Below are 19,652 nucleotides of genomic sequence, written 5' to 3'. Positions count from 1 at the left end.
AGAGACTGACTGTAAACTTCTTGCAACTCTCGTTACATTATGGAATAATAAATATTGCACTCGTCATTCGTATAACATACAACACTAACATGTAACACTATTCGTAATATCTCGTTACAAAAGAACTCTAGGTAAACTTGTGTGTTGTATAATCACACAAAAAATGAAGAATGTTATATGTTGTGACTCAATCAAGCATCAACTGCTATTTCAAATTTACATACAGCCACAGTGTTCGCGATAATATTAGAAGAAAGCTGTTAATAATCTTTATCTGTAATTTGTTAGCACATAAAAATTGATAAAATATTAATAACTAAAGACCAAAGCACAACAGTTGACAAAAACTTTAAAAAAAACCTAAATGTAAATAGGTTTACGTTTATACTAACGTTTCTATAGCATGTCTTTTTTTCTATCAACAACAAAATATATACAATGTTGCCAAAACACTAATAGATTTGAATGTACAAAATGAGTATTTGTCGTTTAGGCTTATAAAGGCCCACTGTACACGTCTTAGGCCTTTCCAAAATATATCTATGGGGAACTAGACGCTATTATTGCCCATCCTCTGGGAACTAGTTTGTGAGTATGGCAAAATCATATATTTAATGCATAAAATGTTAATTACACAGGACTGTATCCCGGGAATCGAACCCGATGTTTAGTTCACATGTCTTCTTTACATCTGAGCTACTACTGTATTCACTTGTATGTTACTATTTTTTAATTAATTAACTGCGTTGTGAGTTAACTGTCAAAGATAATTACAATTTCAGATGCAACGGCCACTCATAAACATAAATGTGACACGAATACACGTGAAAATAAAACTTTTCATGTACTGCATAGTTAAATAAGACAATGTTGCAAAATATTTTAGAAAAATATTCAACAGTTAGGTTCATATTCTTAATATATGTTATAAACAATATGACGATCAATGGACTAATTACCAGCTGAATCTAATTATTGGCCGTACGGAGCACTGATAACAAGAATGCAACGCCGGTAGACTGGCCTGGTATTTATGATCTAGATCGCATCTTTGGTGACTAAGTGGAAACTGGTAATATCGAAGTATAGCTTGGCCACTCAAATATAGTTCACCGATTTTATTTCTACAATTATCATTACGTTAAGTTTAAACGTTACTAAAAGCTTATAAATTATTTTGTACATACAGATATATACTTACATATTTAAAATACATTGTAGAAGGGTATACTTACTTATGTCTTATAAAGACAGTAACATTCTATGGGTATGTTACAAAAGCACATAAAATCATATGTTTTTTTATTTATAGAAAATATATAAATATAATATAATATAAAAATAATAAAATAAGTTTGAGACATACATACTTTCTGTCGTTATATTCTGTTTACTTAAAATTCTGTTTATACACTTTCGTTACAATATAAGAATAAGGATTTATAGATTACCTTCTTTACAGTAGCCCTAACCGACACAGGTTTGGGTTTCGGCGTCGCCTTGGCGGTGTTCGGAGGACTCTTCTCGAGGAAAGGGCTGTTCTCTGGAAGACCGAAATTCTTTGGCAAGTACTGTTCCAAATCTGTGCCTGGAATATCGCACGAATTTTATACAAATATATACGCAAATATTATGTTTTAAACAATTTTCATCTTCGTGGTATTCCGTAGTCTGTTGCCAATTTGAAACACAATATTATACGTAAAGATGTATATACTACGCATTTTCTGACATGTATCTCTATTTTTGGTGATATATTTATAATAAACAATAATATATATTTACAGGGTGACTAGTCATGGATGTAAAAGCTTAAAAGATATAAATGTATATGTCATTTGTTAGCAAAAGTCTTTAAAGATTCTACAACTGTCTCCAATCATACTATAAATTAATCGCTATGAAATGTTTATTTCTTTATTGGAATATGACAAGCTAATAATTTCTGGCAGTACAATACCTGCAGAGACAAATTGTAAACAATAATTAATTATAATAAGTAATAATCCGAATTTAGATTTTTTCTTAGTATGGTATTATTATGTCTTAATTATTTCTGAAACGATTAATTTTTGGACAAGGTTCACCTTTCATTAAGAGACAGCAAATGACTTATATATTTTAATCTTCAAAGCTTTTATTCCTATAACTATTCAACGTGTATACATAATAATAAAAAAACTAAATTTAAAAAGATATGATTCACAAGTCTATGTGGTACTGCAAACTAATGTAGAGTATTAAATGGTAGGTAAAAACGATCGAGTATGTATCCAGAAAAACTTTTTATTCATGCTAATACTTTTTGTAATACAGAAGACAAGTTTTTTTTATTTGAATTTAAAAAATATACACTTTGCTATTTTATACGAAGTTCAAACTATAGATGCTTAAGAAGAAATAAGAAAGTTTAAACTTTTACAGTTCTTTCATTTGTTCTTTCATTTCCAGAGTATTGCTAAATGCAGTAAGCTAATCCATGACCACAGCCACAAATTCATAAATATAGTCAAATGTTTTGCAAGTCTGACGTGTTCACGTTTGCGCAAACAATTCTCCGCGTATTGGTTGCATTTAGGACATGTGAGTTTTCGTGGCTAGCTGCGAACTATTGCAGTTGCATTACCTCCTCTAAACATGATATTATGTTTCATAACATCCACAAACACCACTAACACACTCAGCAATAAGCGACACACCCAAGACAAGTCTCAAGACAAACAGTCCATGCATTAAATATGATTTAATACATATGAATCATCATTTTAATTCGTTCTCTAACTTGTGTTTCTCAACCTTAGAACTAACGCATTACATATAAGATTAAAAAAAAGAAAAAGTTATCATTGTGCATAAATATTAAATCAAAACATCTGAAATGTTTTTGCTTAGAATTGATTAACAATTTTCGATATGTCCAAATGTAACACATAATATAGGGACAATTAATAAAACGCATGGCAAGTAACCTATTCGTTTTTTCAATTAAAGTTATCTACATGTAACATACTGAAACCATTATACAAAGCAAACTATTTCCATTTCTTTACTATACGCGTGAGAAATAACGCGAGACACAAAATATAAAGTACGTCAAGACAAACGTCTCATTAACCTGTGTTTAAATAAATAGTGATACAGAATTTAATTAAAAAAAATCATACATAGATTTTACACAATAAAAAAATAATAATTATGAAATACATTGTGGTGTATTAAACAAGGCTGGGCGGCTATAACAATTTTCACTTTGGTTTTTAAAACAAACCGCAACCAAGGCTGCAAGAACTTGATGACTACGGCTCCATAACTTGGTTCTCCTGGCTCCATTTGTCATACATGTAATGCCAGCGTGGAAGTAGAACGAAAAATGTTCCCAAGAAAGTCATATCAAAGAGGTATGACGTTGAGTTGCTACCAAGAAGTCACGAAGAGTTGCCGTCTTATATATTTTTTTTACAGATCATCTTAACAGCAGTCTTCTGTAACACTCCGTAAAACCTTGCTCTATTAAAGCAAAATTTTAGGAAGAAATGTCGGCTTTTAATAGTTTGAACTTGCCGGCGTATTCTTGAAAGCCTTCATTTAAGAAGAATGTACATAAAGAACCTTGACGACATTATTTAAAAAAAATACATTCCTCGTTTGTTAAATAAAAATATACATTCGTCAAAGCATTGTGCCTAGTATTTCCTTTTTAATTTATAAACTATGATTTGTTTTAGTTTTTCTGCTCTTTGGAATTATTACTCGTAAATGTTCCAAAGTTTTAAGCAAACTGCTGTGTGATGTGTAGATATATTTACTGAATAAGGATTATTAAGCATAAAAGTTTTGAAAATACAATGTAAGGTTGAGAAACACAAGTTCACCGAACTAACATGGGTATGGTAGGCGTCTGTTGGCGAATGCAGCGTAGGAACTAAATGAATAAATACATCATAACAACATAAGCCTGGGTCGGTTTTGCACACAAATGTATATGCGCAATTTATTAGAATATTATACTTTTATATTAACATTTAGATAACCTTTTTACGCGATTTTCCATTTTCTGTCTTGTTCTGTTCTGTAATGTGTAGGTAGAAAAAAAATTGTAAATTTAATATTAATCGGCTTAAAAAGTGTTCAAATAAAAAAGAACAGTGAATTCAATTCTATTAGTGTGAGATTTGTTACAAGAAATCGTCTTGGTGGCTTATACCGTGGTAACAATTACTGTTACCATACAAGTGTAAGCATTGTTAATGGCGGGTTTAATAGGCATCACAGCTGATAAATTTACAGGGTTGATAAGAGGTACAATTTTAAGTAGGTGATGAAGTTACCAGCGCAAATACGTTGGTGTATACACATACATATGTATTTTGTGACCTTGAAAAGGTACTGAAAACAGTGAACTGAAAGCTTAGCTCCTTAAACACTTTAATTATATAAAAAACAGGGAGGACAAAAGTAACGGCTCTGTCGTACCAAGGACAGCGTGTGCGTATGTAATGCATAAGTATATCGACAGAAGAGGATTTCGCATTTATTTTATGTATTCTATTGTGATTCAATGTCGCGTTCGTGTATCGACTTGTCGTATTCGATTCGGCACCGTTTTTCATTAATATGCCCGTGATGGTAGATGTTGTTAAAACGTCCGCGTAAACACAAGGCGTTACAGCTAACTTGGAATGGCAAGCAATCATATGTAAATGGTTCATCAGCTCAAGAAATTGAGGACAGTTTACGGTGTGATTCGCAAAAAAATTTAACCCAAAAAATAGGTCACAGTTAGATAAAGATAAAATTTATTTAATTAATATTGGAACTTTTAACAGGACTTTTATTAATCGTTAATTTTTTTAAGTCTATTTTATTTTTGTGACTACTCTACTTTTGCATGTTGTTATAATTGTGGAGAAGAAGCAGAAAGAAACAACACAACAAAACATCTTTAAAACAAAAGATTAATATGCATACAAGGTTGTGAACGATATACGACGGGACAAAACGGGAGAATGAAATTTATACGAAGATTTTTGTAATAATAGATGACATTAAAAAAATAAGTTAATAAGAAAAGGAAATTACCTTCACGTCGCTGCCTTGATGAATCGAACGTTTTCCGTTTCTTCGCCATCATTTTTTCGCAAATCTTCACGTGTTTAGCCAGCGATTGTGGTACAAACGTCCGGCCGCATACAAGACACGGCATGAGAGGCAAAGGTCCCGAAGGTTGAGGAGCAACGGGTGCAACAGGATTCGTAGGAACTGGTGGCGAAGGCGGAGGACCGACATGGCTTGGCGAGGGTGTCCTTAGTAGCGGTCTGTAGGACTCGCTAGGGGAATTCTCCTCTGTCGGCTCCGGGGAATGAGAACGGGAAGACTTTGCTGATTGTTCTAAATGTTGTTGCCGTTTACCTGAAACAATTTTGAATAGTTTTAACCTCCACTAATAAATTATAGCAAAATATATTTATTTAAGTGCCTAATATTTTTATAGAAATATTGATTGAATCCGGCCACTGTATTTTTGTTATGATTCCTATAAAAATTATCATGATTTACAGACTGTTTCATTAGTAGCAGTGATCATCACACTCACATCACTCTGCGATGAGGAGAAACACTGATGCGATATTTTATTTGACCATCTGAGTATCGTATATGTATAGCTAGTATCTACCTTTACCAGAAATCAACGCTAGGCGTTTAGATCTAATAATTTCACAAAATATTAATCACAATGATTTGATCTTATTTCGAATTAGTTAATATATATCTAGAACTAATGTCAGCGAGCAATTCTTAAAAGAAATTAAACAATTGATTCCTCGTTTTTAGTAGCAGTGGGCGGGGCACATCGCTCGTGCAACTGATTGCTGTTGGGGCCAAAAGACCGACGACTTAATGAAGGTCGCAGGAAGTCGCTGGATGCGGGCAGTGCAAGGTCGGTCATCGTTGTCATCTTTGGGAGAAGCCTATTCTTTGCAATGGGCGCATATCGGCTAAAATCCGTTTAAATAGTCGCAGGGGAGCCCTCAAGACGTATCAGACTCGGTGCCCTCTGCGCCATGTCACTTCAAACCAGCGGAATATACAAATGTTTTTTAGGCAGCAGTGACAGCCGGGAAATATTGAGAGATAAAGCGTCTATTATAACTCCACAAAAGAGGCTTAAATTATGTTATATCTCCCGAAAACAATAAAAATTCATTTTAAAATATTTTAGTCTGATTTTGGCAATGTTATAATCATCATCTAGTTCACGGACCCTTCCGCTCCGTGAACTGAGTACCGATGAAGCTGTAAAAGCCTTAACATCTTCAGAAACAATACAATACTTAGGTTGCATTAGAGCTATTAAAACATGTTAGTATAGCTCTTAGGAGTATGTAATATGAACTAACGCCTAACACCAATAATTTTATAATCCGGTATCACCGTTGTCCTGGTTAAAATATAATTACAATTTTCTCCGAACATTAATCAAACGATGAGATGACATTAAAATAGAAAGGTGACGATGAAAAATAGAAATTCTCACGACTTACGACATATGACGACGGTCGGGTAAAAAGTAAAGTCGCTTTTACTATCGCTGACTCAAATTACTTGTCTCTTTCACTTTACGAATATGTATATAAAGTTACAAGATTATGTTATATATAATATTAGATTACAGTTATATAATTACTCCGTCAAACACCGAGTTACATAGCGACAGCAGCGGGGCACAAGAACCGACAGGGTATGACCACGACGACTCTGACAAGAGTACACGACAGAACATATTTTTTATTCACTTATTGTAAGTTTGTCTCAGCAATCTCGTTAACTAAACACTATTAGTGCGTAATGTTTGTTTAGTACCTCCTCCTTATTGAGGACACCTTGTACTCCCTCCCTTATCTGATTTTGGGACAGGGCATTTACATTTTTTTTAAATAATTCTTTTACATACTTTGTTATTTCATTACTCTTCTTTTATTGGTTATATAATCTAACTTTCCTCTTCTTTCATTCTATAATTCTCTAGCATTATAATACATACTAATTTCCTTTAATGCATCACCTTTCTTCCTTCATTGCATTCTTCAAATATCACAGGTTTAGTTAATTGCTGCCAGGTGCTGCAAGTTGGCAGGTCGTATAGGATGCCTAGGCTCTTTAAAATAGCGAAGGAAGAGTACTCCCGGAGGAGCCTTAGCTCAGGTAGCTACATAGTACTATTTAGAGAGACCGCTGTACTCTTACATCGCTTTAGTTGACCTTTCAAGGAGTGATAAGGCTCAAAGGATCCACGATAAGACCTCGGCTTCGGCTGTCGCTCGTGGATAATACCCGTTTAGCATTCCGATACAAAGAGTCCAGGGGGACCGAACTTTGACTTAGTCGGTTGCCATTGCCTCTCAAATTCATGAGCGCAGATGTGTAACAGTACAAATTATTATAGCAATTCTTTGTAGCACTGTGACATGTGTGTTACACAGGCCATGTTAGTAGGGCCTGCAATGTTGTTTTATGTCATGGAGCATAATTTAAACTATCTCTTAATATTTTCAGTTATAGTCAGTATAGATGCAGCATTTGTAGTTTAGAAGGTGAAACCTACATTAGGTAAATAAAATATGACCTATTAATAATACTTATATATTGGATATAACAACTGCATTACTAATAATTTGTGTAATACCTACTGTGATTAGCAGTAGATATATTTTATAACGTCACCGACTTAGTTAAGTTGTTATAATTACGTAATCGTTAATTTATAATAATTATGTTTAAGTAATAATTAACTTAGAATTTGAGTATCAATACTGACGACTAGTTTATGTAGTGCTAAATTTTAAAATACTGATTTTTTTAATTAAATAAAACAAATAAAAGAAATAGAGGGGTTAAGAAAAATCTATTATCCTACCGTTCTTTATTAAATCAATAAACAATTAAGTTATGTACATTTGACAATCGATTAAAAATATGTTTGATATACGATGAATCAACATCATTATAAAAATGGTCAATATTTAAAGTAGTCAAATAATATAATTTCAACAAGTAGGTGCAATATTAGCCTATGTTAATAACAATAAACGATTTTTTTTCTGATGAAAGTTTCAAAAGAAATAATGATTCTTATGAAAGAGGCTAAAAAACTGTATACTTTGTTTAATTAAAATATTAAATTTTTTTTAGCATAAAAGAAGAAATTTGTAGACGAACGAAATTATTTAACATAGCTCTGCGAATTGGCAATCTAAAATATGGGTAGGCACAGCGTCCAGAGTAGATGGCTATTAGTGCCTTAAGATTCTAAAGTGTAGACAACGTGCCGGCAAGCATATCGTATAAAGCCCACCCACAAGACTGCAACCAGTTCCACAAAAAATCTTTGGGGGAGACCTATGTCTAGCAGTGGACGTTTTTCAGCTGAAACGATGATGATCGTTTTTGTATCCTGTGACGTTAACGCTACTAAGAAAAAAAAGATTAATTTTATAGTACCTAATATGATGTTGCTAGTTACATCGAGTTTGCCGCATATCACAAATTTTTATGGAAGGTCAGTTTGTATGAAAAAGCAGTGGCTTTAACAATAATAACATAGTTCAAAAGCCCGAAAACATATTCACAAGGGCGTGTGAAACATAAAATGACGCAAACCAACAGCCGCGACCATCGATTAAGTGAAATGCTAACGGACAGTCACGCGACAGAGTTCTTTGATATTTTTATTTGTATAAATAGATTAAACGATATTGCATTAAAATAATAAGCTTCTTTAATAAAATATATAGCGTCCTCTTATTTACTATTACAATGGCGACATCTTTACTTTTTCTTAATTGTTATATATGGTACATACAATTGATTCGTTCTATTAACGAAATTTAGCGAGTGAATTTATACGCACATTTGCCGTCAATTAATGTACGGGTACATTCTATCTAGATTGGTGTCATAGGTATAGTTAACGTATTGATAATGTAGTAAAAAAATAATTTTCAAAATTTGTGTTACTATATACTAAAATGAATTATTGATTTCTATCTGTCCATAGACTGTACCGAGTTTTCACCCTATCGCATTCTACTAGAATAAATAAATTAAAGTAATATATTTCAGAATTATTAATTTATACCTATATCCATTCAATCTGTGTGTCATTGCCAGAAATATTTGTTTCTTAATTCAAAATAAATAAAAAAGTTCGACAGTTAAATAGAAGTCTATATATACGTTTATAAATAATAAAGCTTAAGTATCGCTTTAATATTAAGATTATCACACGATTGATAATCACTGTACACTGATTATTATTTACCGATTCTTTTCATTACTTTAATGCACTGGGTTACACGTTTTAAATGTTATAATTCCATAAGTAAGACCCGAGATATAAATGGTATTTTGTTGCAAAAACAGATTGTGGGGTAGATGCTTAGAATAACGGTTTTATCCCGAATTGACGAATTTTTACAAAGAACGTATTTACAACAATGTAAAAACTCTCTTATCCACTTAACCAGGTAATATAGTCCTTACAACCGTAAATATCAGTTCTCTTTAAAACAACAATTATTATTACCTTCGAATACCAACATGTAACCTCCGAAAAAATTTTTTTACATGTATATACTTACTAAAACAACACAAAAATTTAAGTTTTGACATCATTGTACCACTTTTAATAATAAACGTTACTTTATATTTACAAAGACCAGAATACCCGAATACTGGTTACATTTAACGTAACACTGAGTTGCCTCCTCACAATTACCGTATTTGTCAGTACCGACACTAAAAACTTGTTTAATTGTCTACAATTCGTTTTTAAATATAATCAATTATGCAAGAAATATGCAAGTATATAGCGTTCCGAATGGAAACCTGTTATATGACCTTCACAAAGGTCTTGGTAAATGAACGCCTCGTAAACACTACACAATGTATTAAAAGTGATTATAATTATTATATAGGAGGTAGATATTAAATAAAGATGACGTTTAACTTGTTTGTGTGGAATGTAAAAAGTGTTTTAGGTTACCTTACATATAGGTATGTTATGTTACAAAAGCTTCCAACCCGGAACCGTATAGTGTAAACGCTATGAAATGCTTGTCCAAATAAATATACAGTAAGTTAAGCAAATATTAGATAAACCGCCTAGCTTTGTTCGAATCGCACGCGTACTACAGACCGAAATGTACGCGTCGACTTAAAATTCCAAGTGGGTAGCGGCTATCATCACTTGGTTTAGCCTTTCCGAGAACATATTGGCCGTTCCCAACGAAAACACTTGTTTCGCTATGCAGCACACGGTTACGTTAAGGCGTGCCGCGAACTTAAATTGGCTGAGGTTTTTATTTAACATAATAAGTCGGTGTCTACCAGTCGACAACATCAAAGAGCAAAGTGTAAGTAATAAGTAAAGGGTAGAGAAAGAGTGATAATATTAATGACGTCCACGATGTTTTTACAGTCGCCACTAACGTCACGGATATCCTCTTAACCATATTACAAATTGGTTTATTTTCTGCCTCCGCTTTTACTTTTCATTCAGTCGTGTTTCTATAAGTTTAAGTTGTTAGTAATATTGAAGACGTACTGCTTCCTTATATTATATAAATAGATCATGTTTTGGTTTACGTTTTATTTATACAGAATGTTTGGTTACAAATATAAAAACTGTTAATAAATGTACACATATCTAAAAGTCAATGGTTTAAGAAATGTTAAACAACGTAATAATAAAATAGTAAAAAGAGTAGAATAGTGAAAAAATCCTTTTCAAAATCCGAATTACTATGTATTAAAATTAATCACTGTTCACTAATTTTTCTCTTCTTGTTCACTTTGCTGTAGGTATTGCGTGCGTGCAGAAGTTATTGTCCTGTCGCGTTCTAATTGAAAAAAATAATTATTGTAACATATTTTAGAGTGATTACTTTATACAGGTGATAAACTGTTTCCAAGTGTAAGGCTTTAAAACTTATTGCTTACTAGTACGCTACAATCACCTCTTTAAAACTTTTACACCAATTACAAAACATCTTTTATAGATAAAAAATAAAAAAAATATATAAAAAATGTATAATATAATACATATATTATAAACACGTAAAAATAAGTGCGTGTAAACGATCTTAGTTTGAAAGCAACCTATACCGAATGCAACATTACCGTATAAAACCATAGTAGGGTAATAAATAAAGTGTTTACAGTACATTTATGACTTGTTCTGCTCTAAAGATATTTTTTAATTGCAGCAGCGAGTCAGTCGCGTCCTAAATATTTCCAATTGAGATCATATCAAAAGCAATCGTCTATCGGAATTTATGCGATTTCATCGCTTAATTTCTCCTTTCTCATTTTCTGCTACCGCAAAACGTTCTAAATTTTAACTTTAAAAAAAGATTAAACGACTTTATGATTTTGTTTTAAGTGAAAATATTTCAAACAATGGAATGTAATTAATCTAGACCATTAATCTATTTTATATTAGAATTAACATTTATTCTATAATCTATAGAATGAAATCATTTTCTACTTATATTTTTTTATTGTAGCCATACGATTAATGTTGTTCTTTGTGAATACGTGTTTATATAGCAATAAACATAAAACTCATTACTATGTAAAAAGAAGAAATCAATCAAATGTTATCGGTTGACTTGTGATGTCAGAACAAATAGCTGTATTACTATTGATCGGTATTGTTTTTATTAAGTTGATTTGCATGTCAGTGAAGTCAATACCAATGAATTTTAAATAATCGTAGTTCAACAAATAAATTATACAATATTTTTTCTTTAAAATCATTCAGTTAATGTTAAAAGAATCTTCGTATTTATATAGATACATAATAAATAAATTAACTTGAGGGGATATCATGGTGAAATGTAGTAAATAAGGGGACATAGTACTAGGCGACGCCTGGTACGTACTTTAGTTCGTCGTCTGTCAATATTTAGCTGTTCATACCAGTTGTACGTTTTCCGTCACCAAGAGATAAAACCTTGCGTACCGAAATATCATAAGGCCTTTTTAAAATTACCATAAAAACACAACACTTTAAAGACCAATTCTTGGAAAGGTCTTTACAAACGTCGTTTGGTCATTACCGCAACTTATTAATACTCATACTATCTGTGGTAGCCCAACGGTAGAGGACTGAGACTTGTAATTGTAGGTCGCGGGTTGGATTCCCAAGATACAGTGACAGTGTTATATTATTAACAGTTTATGCGTTTCGCATTTCCAGAGAGATTTTTTCGCATTTATATCTTTAGGGGAGGCCTTTAACTTGCAGTGGGCTTCTGTGGGCTAAATCGAGGATGACGACGATTAGCAATAATTAGCGATATTAACTGTAATGATAATAACTGGTCAGATTAATGACTTTAACGACATCAAATAATTGTGCAAATCGTGCCACAAACAATATTTCATGCCATTTTAATAACAATGTCATGTTACGTAGTAACGAGTTTTGCTCTTGATTAAAATGTAATTATTAAATGTGAAGTTCATTCAATTTGATTAATGCAATACGAGCAAAGTAGCCGAACATAATTAACTTTGTACTAATAGTAGGCAGGCGAATCTTATCTTCATTTATGTTTAAATAAGCTTTGTTATTGTTTACATGTAAAGGTCACAGTCCTGCATAATTACGGACGTAGGTATCGACAATCAGATTGTAGGGAAGGTGGCGTCTATTAATATTCCCCGGGTGCAACCAAACGGATAGAAGGCAACGGAAGAGTCACGCTAATGCTCGCTGATGTATTTCTGTCAACACCTGTTAAACGTAGACACATCTAAACTTTTTGCCTTAGCTGGAAGATTAAAGATTGTGGGAGTAATTCAAAAAAGTTGGTTAATATGAAAATAAATAGGGTATTCAATACCTTTCAAAAAGGACGCTTACTTTTTTATCGTTGTATTCTAAATAAAAAAAAAACATTTTAGCCTGAACATTAAAAAATGCATAATCTACGAAAGAAAATGGTTAGTCTTTTAATAAAAAAAGACATAACGTATAATTGTAACCTTTTGTTTACTTTTACATTTGCATTTACGGATATCATATCTAGGACTACGATAAAATGTCAACAAATTGCAACATATTATGAAGAAGTTTATAAAAGAAAAAACAACATGGTATCTCTAAATATAATATTTAATTGTGAAATGTTCATCTGAATATATTTAACTAAACTGATAACCTAATTATTGCAGCTCTTTTGACTAGAAAACCTGCTATTTGAAAATGGTATAAGATTACTGTAATTTATTACTTTAAGTTTTAGTTGAAAGTGAAATAAATATATATAGAATTTGATTCTGCTTAGCCTATAATATTAAAATCTACACGATATTTATTGAAGCCTGTTTTTTTTATTTATTTTATGAAAATTAAAATTGTTGGCCGAATTATAGCAATTTGTTAAATGAACAATTTCGATCATAAAATTTGACAAAATAGAAGAAAGCGCGACAGAGTCACTGGTATTAATTATGTATTGTAATTTGCGTGAAGAGTCTATAAACAAAATTAGTTCTTGTTTGCACAGATATCGGGCGTGAAAGACTTGTAATGACGTTTTTGTTCGACACACTATCCGTAGATCGGAGCGAATATCTGGGACAATAGAAATTCAAGCTCACGATATAAATATTGAAGATTTTCTAGTTTTTACATTGTTTGAGATGCTTAACTTGTATTGCATTAACTTTCCGTTTGTCGTTTTAATTGTAATACAGTAAAAAAGATAATAATATTAAAAAAGCATTACCGAAGTCAAAAAATATACTAGAATCCCTAAATTTTGAATGATGTACTGTTATGTGCTTTTAATTAAAATCGGATTTGCAAGCCAATAGCCGCTGTCTCGCGACCCGAATATCGGAACTAAAGAAAGTGACCATATGAAACTTACCACATGAAACACTACACGATTCACAGAACAATGTCAGGCGCTCTCTGCGAAAGGTTAACTTTTAAAACTCGGTCGACTGAAGTCCGTGGGAATAACGAGAAGCGATAGCCGAGAGAGAGATCATACACTCCTCTCTCACACGTCTTACGTAAGTAAAGGTCAGCGAATTAGCAACTTCATGTGGGAACCCGTGTTAAGATAATGATACACGTACAATAACATCGTTCAGAAAGCTTTAATACGGTTTAAATAAGTAAATAATCATAGTGTTACAGAAATAAATTCAACTTATTTTAAAAAGTAATCATAGTGTTTTTTCATTGACGTATCTAAAAATTTATCATGAAAAGTAACCTTTTCATGATAAATTTTTAGATACGTCTTTTTAAAGTAAAGTTTTTAAAAACTTTATTTTTAAAACATAGGGTAAGAGATTAATAGAATATCTTTTATTATTGAATAATAAACTCCGTCTGTACTTTAAGAAAATTTAATGACAGATCAAAATGAAGGTCTTAGTTTTTATTATTACTATATATCTCCGATAAGTCAATCCAAAAAACGTGAATATTTAGAAGTATTCGTGTTCTTCGCAATATTTATATTTTGATTAAATAGTCAGAGTACGTCGCAAGGTTTTCTTGTCTGGCGTGAATTTTGTGTTTACTCCTGACACAAGTGTTATGCAACATGCATAAGCAAACAAACTATTGTCTATACTAATGTAATTGTTTGCTACGCTTTACAACAGCACAGTTTTTAAATAAAGTTGCCGCATAATGGTCTTCAGAATTTTTTTTTATATGGTAAAGATATTAGTTCATACAAAGGATGGTTGTCAGGAAATGAATTTACAGGTCTTGAGCCCCAGATTATATTTGCCACATGCCGCGGGAATGTTGTTTTATTTTGAAAACTTGAGTTGTGTTGGATGGATATTTTTAGTGAATAATAAGTGTCAGTTTTTCTATTATAAACATCTATCTTAAATATATATATCTAAGTCGATGGCTACATTGAAAAATAAACTCAATGTTTCTATCTAGCTGAAAGTAACACAGATTAATTAACACACATGTAAATCAATGGCTACAATTCGGACAACGTCCGTCTACACAATATTAATAAATCACGTTGACAATTTGTTGTAAATGGTCGGGCAGTTATTTTTTAAAAGATATAGATCGTATTCATTTAACAAATTAGTTTTAGTATTACCACGAGTGATTGTTAGTAAAAATTTGTGTGTGTTTGATTTCTACGTGATTAAACGAATTGTGATGCTCAATTGAGTGTTGGAGCAATTCGTATTCTAAGATAGTGATAATATTTTGAAGGCAAATATTTTGTAATCAGATAAGGGATGTGGGATGTAATAAAAAAAAATATGGGTTAACGATATAGCACGCGTGGTTGATAAATCTGGCGACAAGATGTACTTGTGCGCTTACGATCCTGCAGTGTCACGCGCTCGTCTGATTCCCACGACTAGACACATTCCCCCTCATTCCATCTTAACAGAGTTGCCCGACTGAATCTTAACTGATTTCGTTATAACACAATATGCTGTCATTTTAGCGAATAAAAAAATAATAACATTCAAAAATCGATTGTTATATCATATTGACTTTTTAAAAGTAAATCCAATTGTAGATGAGAAACTAGTTATCAATATTTTATTAGAGCTATCGACAATATCTTGACAGCTTTCAGTTTTCAAGCGATGCCAATGTAAGCAGTATTGTATAACTTCATAACACAAATATTTTCAAATAAAATTACAATATCTAGACATTTCGCGAACTTACAAAAATGTGGAAAACAATTTTTTTATTATAAAAGTACTTAATATCTTTTGGTAAGAAATTTTTCCCTGATTTTTTAAATTAAAACAAAATTTTATTGCTCCATAACATTATTAATAGAAATAAAATTAATTTGTCTAATTAAATGTAACTTATAATTACTAATTACAGTATCAAAATATCATATGTACATATTGATATCAAAGTTGCTATTTTCTAATAAAAATCCTGACGCTCTGTGATTGCAAGTATGTTTTGTGATAAATGTGACCTTAACACAACTTAATCTAATATTTATTTATACTCAACTATATATTTCAAAAATATATACAAAAACCAATGTACGTGTGATACAAATCATTCACATTCCTTGTTGCTTAGTTTGCTTTCGAATGTATGTGAAACTACTGACAACAGTGAGACTGTTTGTATTTAGGAAGTTCTAAAAAAATCAGATCAATATCAATTAAATTTCTCACCATTTTTTCGCGTGATACAGAAACAGGATAACATTTTTATTATTCTTTTACATACACAACACCACTGAGGCAAAAAACATGTAACTTTCAGCACAATTACTTCAACACTGAATGCAGAACAATACGCGTAAACTGCAGGTTTCCGATATCGTAGCGGCTTGTGGCACACACGTGCTTATCAGTTGTCTTATGTTAAAGTGTGTGTAAGTTTATATGTTATAGTAAATATTCGTAACTTTAAAGAGCACATTTATTTAGTGTATAAAAATGCCGCTAACTGCTTCAAGGACAAGTGACATACGTCTTGTGTGTCGTGACTTTGTGTGTTTGTGAGTCCCAAAATGTACGTTATGACTATGCAAAATTTATTTCTGTTTCTTAAAATTTTTGTCGTGCTTAAACTACGATAGAGAGTTCAGAGATTCATTTTATCATACACATAGAACTATTTATCAGCGACCACTTATACACGTCATGAGAATGCCAGGGGAACTCTCATGGCATCATTCAACTTCCACGAGGGTTCCAAACACAACCTCATGTGAGAAAGGCCCACAAAAAACTTGGACGGTTTTTTTTTGGTCAATTTTACAATATTTTTATACAGTAGTATAAATAGAATTTTATAACAAATTTTTGTTTAATAAACTTCTTAAATTTAGAACATGATAATTCAGAGATATTTCATGGAGAGTGTATTGTAATAAAGTGCACAAAAGAGTCACTTATTTGACAAAGCCTACAGAAAGGTGTTGTAGTAACATCAAAACGAAAATATCAAAATTATTGTAAAAAAGTCTTAATTCGGCTATGGTATTTATTATCAACAATAAGGTATATTTATTGTATAATGATCGTCTATATTTAAAAGAGTAATTTAAAAATTTTTGAAACAGTGGGTTCTATTGAAATTTTAAAATCATTATGTATTTTATGGTATGGAAAAATGAACGAGTAAAATTCCACCATATTATGGTATAAATAAATTAATAAATCTTTTTAAATCACTTCAAACGGAGCCCGTAAGTCATTAAAAAATCAAGCAGCTGTATGTCTCGGACCGGGTGTGCGGTATTGGAAAGAAAAAAAACTGTCAGCCCCAAGTGCACATTGCGTGAAGAAATGCAATTGAATAACATTCCAATGTGAATAAGAAATACGAAGACTGGAGTGAGCATAATTTGCCTTTGAATAATGTACTGCAAGCTATTTTTGTACAAAATACAATGATTTAAAAATACTAGCAATTTTAAACTTTTTGTAGAAACCATAGACTTCATCGAAAAGTAGGTCTACGCTTGGACACTAAAACATAATTTAAGATATTTTCCATATATCATGATTTTATATTTATAATTAATAAATTATTTTATTTTAACAATAAAACAACACAAATTAACATCGAAGGAAAATCATAAAATGATTATCATATAATAATTATACTGACTATAATTGTTTAATTTTGTTTCCTAAAAGCAAAAGTATAAAAACGTTAAACTCTGTAATCGAAAATATCACAGAATAATATACTGACCTTTCTTGGAACCAAATAATGATTTGAGTTTCGATATAGTTCGCTTCTTCATTTTACAGAGAAAGAGAACTTGAAATCACTAAACTGTTGTATACATTGACTCAAAATAGACAGAAATACACTCAACACAACGTCCTCAAGTTTTTCGAGCAGGCGTAACTTTTTGCTCCTTTTGCCGCTCTTATTTCCGTGCTACGAAAATAGGTCCAGCGTTACACTTATACCGGCGCTGGCGCATCAGTCATATACACATTAAATGCTAACTGGACCACCAGGTTTCAATAAAAAAAAAGTTTCAATGAATTATCGACACGTTCGAACGGCTATGAAACGCCAATATTACTAACTAGGTATCCTTTTATCTACACTCTGCTTATCACACTTCAAACACGTAACTAACGTGAAACGATAAAAAGTTCAAATAACAAACTTAAACACATAAGCTAAACACGAGTCGAGGACGCGTGTTTTTCGGACTGGACGAAAAAAAATCAAATAGTAAATGACATTAGGAAATTAAATAAGAGTGCACCGTCCGCTACAGAACCGAAAGACGTATGAGCCGGGATTACACAATTCAGTGACTGTTTATAAGTAATAGTTCACGAAGCAAACGAGCTTGAACCGGCGGGAGCGACAGTAGCGGCTATTCTTGCGCGTGCTGCAGACGCAACTGAGCACGCACCACACACTCGACGCACGAGAATAATAGACACGGCCCGACATACACGCGCTTGTTACAAAAATCCTTATAACACCAGGAACCCTCGTCCGTTAACGAAATCCCGTTTCCGTGAGAGCGTAATCGAGCGGCGAAATAGAATGGATGAAATTCATAGCAGGCAGATCATGTTTAACGGACTCACCGGCGCGGTGGTGACAACACCGGAGACGACGTATCCGTTGCGTTTAAAAATGAACTTAACGAGTGCCACTTTCGGGAAGAGACTCGATAGAGAGATTGGGCTGCGCATAAATCAAAAGAGTGCGAAAGGAACGTTAATATACATCTCCTTATAAGGGGGAGCGGGAACGAAATAACAAAAAAATCAAATGGAATTCACTTCTACACCGTTTAATGCTTAATTATATCAGTGAATTTCACATGCTTTTTTTTTTAAATAAGCAAATGAAAATACATGTGAACATGTAAAATATATATTGCACGGTGTGATATTTGGTTGATTGCCGACAAATCAGCTATTTTTTTATTCCTCATAGAATATATTATACATAACACTATATACTATATATTGTACGATCGTTGTATTAACTCACGAGAACTATTGCCAATATACTTATTGCAAATATCGACGTTGCGGTAACAGAGCAAACTAATAAAATAAATAATATAATTATGTCTTTGTGTCATGGACGATCGACACATACACAAATATTTATTAAAACTTCGGATAGATAACGCAACAGTGTGCAAAATCTAAACTAAAAGATCACGATGAGATGTCACAGATTCAAGATACAAATGAAAGAAAGGTGACGGGTTTGAAATAAAAAATAAAACCAATTTTTGTTGTAGCATAACAAGCGATGGCCCGGGACGGACCGCTGCTTCACACTCCACTGATTAAAAGTGACTGTACGTACACACACGCGCACACACCATACATATTGTAATGGACATAAAATCTTCATTTTTATTGTTAAACAGATTAACTTAACCTCTAACAGTTGTATCAATGTTGATTTTATAAATCTTGTTTGGCATTTAGTATATTAATAAAAAATATATGTAAATATCTAATCTAGCTTAAATACTGACGTAATTCAAAAGCAGGACAGAAATCAGGGGAACTGTTTGACCGCGTATTACTTTGCTGTTATACCAAAATAACGATATGCACTAGTACGTATCTTTAAAAACTATTTCAATTTG

General features: G+C 32.2%; 1 protein-coding gene across 6 annotated transcripts in view; it reads right to left on the bottom strand.

Annotated features, from left to right (window-relative positions):
* The window catches only part of LOC137918836 (probable serine/threonine-protein kinase DDB_G0282963), a 39,526-nt gene that overhangs the window by 9,399 nt on the left and 10,475 nt on the right, over window positions 1-19,652 (bottom strand). For 3 of the 6 annotated variants that reach the window (XM_068761760.1, XM_068761755.1, XM_068761756.1), the window contains exons 1-3: window positions 17,759-18,338; window positions 5,080-5,409; window positions 1,452-1,588 (exon numbers count right to left, since the gene is read on the bottom strand). In XM_068761760.1, the coding sequence (XP_068617861.1) occupies window positions 1,452-1,588; window positions 5,080-5,409; window positions 17,759-17,810 (519 nt within the window). In that variant the 5' untranslated portion in view covers window positions 17,811-18,338. Of the gene's footprint in view, window positions 1-1,451; window positions 1,589-5,079; window positions 5,410-16,224; window positions 16,304-17,758; window positions 18,339-19,652 lie in introns of those variants that run through there. The other 3 variants (XM_068761759.1, XM_068761757.1, XM_068761758.1) reach the window with 3 other exon arrangements.

Source organism: Battus philenor, unplaced genomic scaffold (genome assembly GCF_028537555.1).
Source record: "Battus philenor isolate CCGP_79_NKW_IND1 unplaced genomic scaffold, ilBatPhil1.0.hap1 SCAF_15, whole genome shotgun sequence".
NCBI lineage: Eukaryota > Metazoa > Arthropoda > Insecta > Lepidoptera > Papilionidae > Battus > Battus philenor.
Note: the sequence above shows the minus strand (reverse complement) of the source record. Positions and strands in the feature narration are given on the sequence as shown.